The sequence below is a fragment of the Tachypleus tridentatus genome, chromosome 1 (assembly GCF_004210375.1).
Source record: "Tachypleus tridentatus isolate NWPU-2018 chromosome 1, ASM421037v1, whole genome shotgun sequence".
NCBI classification, from domain to species: domain Eukaryota; kingdom Metazoa; phylum Arthropoda; class Merostomata; order Xiphosura; family Limulidae; genus Tachypleus; species Tachypleus tridentatus.
The window spans coordinates 50,524,866-50,533,335 of NC_134825.1; the positions used below are offsets into that span (position 1 = coordinate 50,524,866).

An 8,470-nucleotide genomic window follows, 5' to 3' on the forward strand; every position below is an offset into this window, starting at 1 on the left:
ACAGAAAAAAACAAACTGTAAACGAAATTTCCGTTAAATTATTTGTACGATGCAAATGGAACGTATTCGAGCAACCAAAATACACGTTTACGTGATACACATCAACATGTTGACGCAATATAACTTTATCATCGAAGATCAAAATTTCTAGGTTTATTACAGTCATTTATTAAGAGAAGTAAGCTAAGATAATATGTATAATAATTAGAATCCATTTCCAAATCACACATAATATATATTTTTATACATTATAATAGGCTTCTAAATAATGTTAGCAATTGTGACTCTGTCGTTTACTTGTGATGAGCTTGTCTCAAACAAGTAAACACATACATGAATACAAATTCCAAAATAACCACGTGGAATAGGATTATTTTTAAGTTTCATTTATTCACGTAGATCTCAATGATACAATAGTCAATAGTTTTGGTTGAATTTATAAAACATAAAATTAAATCATGTGTTTCGAAGATAATAATACATACATTTATGTAACGTTATTCACGTGTTTATTTCCCAAAATCTGTTTTCAATTATATAAAGATATCAAAAACCTGCCTTCATAGATGGGTATATATATATCTTGCAAGAATAGGTAACATCAAATAAAACAACCAATAAGATTCCAGGATGCTGTTGTTGGATTTTGACCTTTCAACTGTGGCGGTTCTACACATGTGCCCATCTCGAGCTCTCGGGGTCTTTCTCTTCTGTGGTATCGGTCAGAGATCCATTTCAGAGTACAGTCACATTGGAGGGGATTTTCTAAAGATGAAATTATGGCATGAATAATAACTCACACAAAAAATTGTAAATTGGTTCTTTAACAATAATATTTATATAACAGAAGAACAACAAAAGAAAAAAACAGGGATGAATGATACCGGAACACGCTCTGGTACCTGACACTTTTAAAAACTAGAAATATGTAGATAAATTATTCAATTTAATACTAACGTAGATTAGCGTTACATACATTTTCCTTATTTAAAATTGACTGATAAAAGTGAAACTTGGATATGAATATAAGATCTTTTTCTTGGTGGTGACGTCACACAATTGATAAATTTTGACAGGTATCCGGCACTACAAAATTAGGCCCTACACCACTGAAAAAAAACAAACAGTAAAAAGTCAACAGAGATAGTGTCATCAAAAAAGAACTTGGCCAGGTGGGTTAAGGCGTTCGTGAGGGTCGCGGGTTCGAATCCCCGTCGCACCAAACATGCTCGCCCTTTCAGCCGTAGGGCCGTTATAATATGATGGTCAATCCCACTATTCGTTGGTAAAAGTAGGAAAACAAACATAAACAAACGTAAAATCAAAGAAACTACTTATACAACAGCTAAAACCAAAATTAAACCAATCTAAAGGAACCCCTTTATACCCTAACTAATTAATAATCTAACATCTAACTGCAACGCCCCCTACAATCTTATATCCGTTTATACTCTTGTTCCTAAGATATGTGTCCAGCAACGGTCAGTTGCAAACTTTCTCTTTGTTAACCTGAAGATAACCTAGGAAGGTCGAAACATTGTTCTCTGCTTTATTAGTAGAAGTGTTAATACCCACACTAACCGTTCTGAGATACAAATCCAGAAAAATATATATTAATTTTGTTTCTTTGGAGCTAAGCCCAAAGCTATACAATGAGTTATATGTGTTTTACCAACCAAGAGTATCGAAACCTAATTTTCAGCGGTGTAACTCTGCAGATGTACCGCTAAGACACTGGGGAAAGAATGTACTAGAATAAACTACCTTTTGGGAATGATAACTGATGTAACTATAGCATAGAAACACTTTGTGAAAATCCTTAATGTTTACTCGTATGTCATGACCTTATTTGTTTGTTTTTAGAGCAAAGTCACACTGGGTTATATGTTGTGTCCACTTCGGGAAATTAAACTTCGTATTTTAGAGTAGTATGTCCGTAAACTTTCCGCTGTCCCAATGGGGGACTTTTATTGCTTTAACCTTTGGTAGTTCCCTGTCATAACTGATTTATTACCTCTGAGTTATAAGTATGAAGTTAATGTAGCAGAAGCTGTGTTAACTCTTTTTTTGACATTCTTCTTTATAATACATTTGATCCTTGGTCAATACTTGGGGACATAATTTGTTTGTCCCTTGATGGCATAGCGTTAAGCTTGAAGGTTTATGACTCTAAAAATGAGGCTTCAATATGCGCAATGGATACAATACAGATAGTCCACTGCGTACATTGCGCGTAACACATCACAAACAAAAAATAGACTTGCATTCAATTGAAACAGATGCATTTTACACATGAAAAACTGTTCGAAACTTATAGGCCTACTTAATATTATTGTCACCTGTTGTTGTTGTCAATGATGTTGTTTTTTGCGAGAGTTCAACATATGCATTCAGACAGAACAGTTTATTTTTAAGAGTAATTGGTACAGCATCGTAAATCAAAAATATATCATATTAGGCCCATACGCAGAATGTTTGAAAGAGGAGATCTAATTTGTGAGATGAAAAACCGACATATATTGTGCAATAAACAATCAGCATGTAAAGAATAAATACTGCGGGTCTGAAAGCATCCTCCCCCTCTGAGATTAATCTGGAAACAATTTTCAAGAAATATAACTTAAACAGTTGTAAAATCCAAAAGCATCCAATGAAAAGTCAATAAATCCTTATACTTATGTACGTTTTATATTAGTAAAGTACCGTGATATGTATATATAGAGCAGTTATTAAAAAACTCTTGTGTGAATTTTGATGGCATAAGTTTCTGAACTGATGCTGCTTGTTTTACATGTTCATCAAATCTGGAGGAAAAATTGCTGATAATGTGCCCAATAAAAAACAGTTACTGTTTTCTCAAAGTAATCGTCCATAGAACTATATTCTGTATTTGCACTTTAGGCTTGTGATTGACTAATTCGTGGCATACAAACATTAATATTAGATTTGTTCGCAATATTATTGCTATGCTTAGAGGATACATCATAAAAATAGGAAGTTCGACCGAACCCACTCCTCACCCGCAAGTGCGTATGTATGGAAATGCAATAACAACAAACTGTCATGTGAAAACAAGTATTTACTTAACTCTATATTGCATATCGTAACTTACAGGCAACAAATATAACTGTTTAATACACATAAAACACATCCATTCTACACTTGAATGTTCGTACTTCCAGGTAACGTTCTAAATAACCCATGGAATTATTTCTGTTGGTTCCTCAATCAAACACTGTTATTCTTAAGTAACATACCTGACAGGTTTGTAAGGCTGGATTTTTTGCAGTAGATGTACGTGCCTTGTTGGAGATATATATTAACTTTAAACAAACAGCAACACAGAGTGCTTGTTTTAAAAATAACGTAACAAAAACAAATCAACTGTATATGTCAGGTACAAATGTTCTTTACACTGTTCGTTACCACAATTGTATCGAGAGCTGTAAACAACTATCTCTTTTTCGTCAAAGTTCACAAAGGTTGGTCCAGTTACTTCATTTTAATATAAACGCTCATGGCCCGGCATGGCCAAGCGTGTTAAGGCGTGCGACTCGTAATCTGAGGGTCGCGGGTTCGCATCCCCGTCGCGCTAAACATGCTCGCCCTTTCAGCCGTGGGGTCGTTATAATGGTACGGTCAATCCCACTATTCGTTAGTAAAAGAGTAGCCCAAGAGTTGGCGGTGGGTGGGGATGACTAGGTGCCTTCCCTCTAGTCTTACACTGCTAAATTAGGGACGGCTAGCACAGATAGCCCTCGAGTAGCTTTGTGCGAAATTCAAAAACAAACAAATATAAACGCTTATCTTTGAAAAAAAAAAAACAGCAATGAATAAATTTGAAACTAGTACTTAAAATTAATACATTATGATTTATTTATACATACCACTGACGTTCAGTGGCATGTAAATACATACACATATCCAAAGGAACAATGTAATAAATACAGCAATTTATTAACCTGAAAGATAAAGAGTTTCCAGTTGGTTCCAAACACCTCCTAGCATCCGTTCCATTAGTTTTTTTAGTTGGTTACCTCTCAGGTCCAAGTACTCCAATTTTGGCATATCGTCAAAAATGTTATTTGGTAGACTGGACAATTTGTTATAGCTGCAATGATGAAAACAAAAACACGAAATAAGTTTTACTTTCATAAAATATGTATATATCCGAATGCAATGAATCTATTTATATAAATCTGAAGTCCACATCTGTTTTAATTTGTTTTTATGCAAAGTCAAAACACTGTTCTCAAGCTCGCACAGTGATTGCTACTTTTACAAAAAGGAACTCTAAATAGCTGCATCATTTAAAATTCTTTCAGGCATGATTATAGTAAAGTAATCTATGATACTTTTTATTTTCCTTTTTCTTAGCTATATTTTTGTGCGCTAGCAATATTAAGCATGGGATGCGTGTATACCCGATTCGATTTTATTGCTTATCAGGATTTTTACGAGTCTACCCTCAAATTGAAATTATTTTACACAACATTACAGTAACTTAACTGTTAGACCTTGATGTGGAAAAATACATCAATTGAAAGGGTTTGACCTCCTAAATCCAAAACTGTAATTAAATATCAAATCAGTTAAGAAATAACGGAGCCATGAGCTAGGTGCTTGTACTTTAGAAAAAAAACAACCTTAGATCCATTCTATGAACTGCTATATCGCGGCTAAAGAAACAATAACTCAGAGCTGTTTTATAAGCATCTATTCTATAGCTAAAAATGTACTATTTTCAACGGCATCCAAAAAGATACGGAAATTCAAACGACATTGGCGCTAAAATATCGGTGTTTACATTATTATTACATATTTTCCTTCGGCCCAGCGGGGCCAGGTGATTAAGGCACTCGACTCCTAATCCGAGGGTTGGGGGTTCATATCCCAGTCGCACCAAACCTGTTCGCCCTTTCAGGCGTGGGTGCATTATAATGTGCGATCAATCCTACTATTCGGTGGTAAAAGAGTAGCCCAAGAATTGACGGTGAATGGTGATGACTAACTGCCTTCCCTCTAGTCTTACACTGCTAAATTAGGGACGGCTAGTGCAAATAGCCCTCGTGTAACTTTGCGTGAAATTCATATTTTTCTTATTTGTTTTACATTTTCTTTCAAACATGTGTGGCAAAATCCATAGGAAACACATGCAACTAAAGATTAATTACAAACTCTTAAAAGATTTTTCCCCGGTAGAATGCTTCATATTGATGGTGATATTAGTTTTGAATGCCGTTTATAAAAAAAGGAAAGTATATTTATTAATTAGTACTTGTTTTTAAATTTTAAGAGATTAATTATAAATAAAAATTAGAAATTATAATGCCATTTTGTGATAAAATTTTCACATCCTAATTGAAAACATACTAAGTTTTATGTTTGAAAGCGTTCGTGCCCGTCCCCGTCACATCAAACATTCTCGCCCTTTCAGCCGTGGGGCAGTTATAATGAGACGGTCAATCCCACTATTCGTTGGTAAAAGAGTAGCCCAAGAGTTGGCAGTGGGTGGTGAGGACTAGCTGCCTTCCCTATAGTCTTAGAGTGCTAAATTAGGAACGGCTAGCGCAGATAGCACTCGTGTGGCTTTGCGCGAAATTCAAAAACAAATCAAATCAAGTCGAATAAGTTAGGAACAAGTTAAATACCTGAGATTCATTTGAGATAAAGAGGTGTTTGGAAACATTGATCTTTCAATGGAAGTAATACTGTTATCCCAAAGGGCAAGTCCTTGTAAGCTTTCTAGTGACGAAAACGCTAATTTGTCTATACTATGAACGTGATTGCTTTTTATAGTTAGGTAAAGAAGGCTCGGAAGGTTTCCTCGAAACATTGTAGGACCTATATGGGAGAGGTCTCCGCTGCTAAGAAGGATACTTGTGAGAGATCGAAGCTCTGTAAAACGTGACCAATTCCAGTCGTTCATGTACTGACCTCTGCTAACTGATATGTATTCTAACGAATCTTCCAAACCTTCGAAAGGAAGGTGTCCTGGCTCGGCTAAACTGAGAATCGCATTGCCTGTTAGAATTATGGAAGAAGGCTTTAGTAGTTGAAATAGCCTCTGTGAAAAGTATGGAAAGGATGAGTCTTCCAGCTGAAAACTATCTATTCTGTAGCCTACTGTTTGCTCAAAGACCTCTTCGAGTATAGAAGAGGAAAATATATTCTTACAGTTCAACTGGAATTTTAAGAACATACGTTGACATGTGCAGGGAGCGATATTTTCTGGTGGTGGACAAGAAAAGGACCATGAAGCCATCAATATAATCACCGAGGCAAACTTTTGAATCTTCTGTGTCTTACAACCCATTTTGCTTCTTTCAGATATGATCTTATGCCTTATTAGTTTTGAATATGAAAGTTAACTAACATTGAGCACTAGTTAGAACATCATAAAAGTTAAGAATTTTATCAATATACTTTTAAAATCAAGCATAAAATTTCCGGCCTTTTTTTCAAAATCACTTGAACAACAATGCAGTTGGACACCCTTAGACAGAACCTTGAGTAAGTTTGTGATAATGTTCGTGTATATACATTTGATATCATAAGGTTTTTTTATCTAAAATAGAACATCTGTGATGATTCTCAAGGATATCGACCATACTGCTCGTGACAACACAAATGAGATCGTTTTTATTTGTGTTAAGACTTTGTCTGAACTGTCATTTTATAGATTTATTACCATGTATTTACTTCCTGCAAATATTTTTGTGTTGCCGTATGAAATTACAGAACTGGTAAAAAAAGAATGTAAATTCGTTAATCCTATGATTTGTAACTAAAATTACTTTGAAATAATTTATTTATTTTTGTTTCTTGTATGAAAGTTAGCGCAATGCTTCTCTGGAACCATCTGTACTAGTCGTCCCCAGTTTCGATATTTTGAAATAACAAGACTTATCGCCGCATTATAATGGCCCTACGACTGAAAAGGCGAGTATGTTTGGAGAACGGTTTCGATCTTACAAATTACAGTTTACGGAACGAACGTCATAACCACTAGTCTTTCTTCGACTCTTTTTCAATTGTGTTGCAACTAAATATTTTTTATGTTATATCATCGCCTATTTTGAATTCTTTCATTTGTTATGTATGTGTAATAAAGTTGTTTCATGCAACAAACATATTTGATAAAATAGCCATTTGTAGTATTTAATGGTTTTCTATTCTGATTTTTCAAGACAGAAAGTGTTAATTCGGGGCACTGTTAAATAAAATAAGGGCAAGCCCAATGTGCACCGCCTAGCAATGCCTCTGTTTTTTGAAATCGTCATGTGCTAAGAAATGACTCTTTTGTTTAAAAATTCTTTGACGCATAAGGGTATGTCTGTTAATATATATACACACACACAACTGTTCGTGATTTTAACTACGAATATTAGGCATAGTGAAAGCAAACTATCCATGTTCGTCAGCTCTATCACTTTTTTTAAAATTTTAGTAAATTTTGGAAATATGCACGTATATATTTGTTTGTCTATGTTTGCGTGTGGAAAAGGAAAATTAATAACGAACTTATAAGAAGAGTAAATTTGTATCGCCCATTTGGCAATTTGTAAAATGATTTATTTTCTAGTACAAACGTTTTCCTGTTGTCGCTTCCTCTGTTGGTATTTGGGTATATACAAACTTTATACCCAGGAGGGTCAGGTTCACCGAGACCTCTTCCTCCTTCCATTGCGTTGTTGGAATTGACTGAATTTTATGGATTAATATTAACATCAGACTGGTCCTTTTCAGGGCAATGTCCATTTATATTTTTCTTTTTTTTCTTCTTATGTCTATTACGTAGGTGGCTGTTGTACTTTAGCATATTTTATTAATTAATATTATTAAAATTTGATGTTATTAGATATACAAATTTAACGGGGAAAGGTGTTGGAAGCAATAGCACTCTGGATATTGATGTGTAATACTGTGAATTTATCCATGTTTAACAGAGTTCATGATGTATGTCAACATTTGTGGTAGGTATTTTTCAATGTTTTTCATAATTATTTTAATGATTAAATCTGTTAGGTTGTTTTCATTATTAGTATTTGTGTATTCTGTGAATATTTCAGAAAAGGTGGAAGTAATGGCATTAGTTAGTGTGTTTTCAATATTCATAGAAGTGGTTTTGTGCGTGTCTTCAGTTGTTTTAGGTAAATCGTCATTACTTGTTGATGGTTTTTCTTGCATGAATGATGTTTTCTTGACTACTGCAGCATATGAGTTTGTTTGTGTTATGTGGTATTTGAGTAGTAGTTGATTTTGATTGTTCTCGGATTTTGTTTGTTTGTGGCTTGTTCGTGTTTGGATTTTTAAGTTGATATAAGTGTGCCTTAATAGATTTGTATTTTTGGCATCCTTTGTAATTACCCGTGTGTTCTTCCCCACAATTACAGAATTTAGGTTTGGGGTTTAGTTTGGTGCACTGTGATATGTGGTATTCCTGTTGTCGCTGTAAAGTTTGTTTTCG

The 8,470-nt window shown here is 34.5% G+C and overlaps 1 protein-coding gene across 1 annotated transcript; it reads right to left on the reverse strand.

Annotated features, from left to right (window-relative positions):
• Positions 1-370: 370 nt before the first annotated feature.
• Positions 371-6,506, reverse strand: LOC143249143 (protein artichoke-like). Its single transcript, XM_076498562.1, has 3 exons — positions 5,652-6,506; positions 3,963-4,111; positions 371-765 (listed from the first exon to the last, which is right to left on the reverse strand). Exons 1-3 carry the CDS (start codon positions 6,314-6,316, stop codon positions 602-604), a joined length of 978 nt encoding a protein of 325 aa, XP_076354677.1. The 5' UTR covers positions 6,317-6,506; the 3' UTR covers positions 371-601.
• Positions 6,507-8,470: the final 1,964 nt, after the last annotated feature.

Bases quoted from the DNA above. Each gene is read 5' to 3' on its own strand.
- LOC143249143 (XM_076498562.1), bottom strand. From the start codon at position 6,316: ATGGGTTGTAAGACACAGAAGATTCAAAAGTTTGCCTCGGTGATTATA. The intron at 4,112-5,651 runs GTATTTAACTTG...TCATCATTGCAG, and splicing joins TTATCTCAAATGAATCTCAG to CTATAACAAATTGTCCAGTC. The intron at 766-3,962 runs GTTAATAAATTG...TTTCATCTTTAG, and splicing joins GGAAACTCTTTATCTTTCAG to AAAATCCCCTCCAATGTGAC.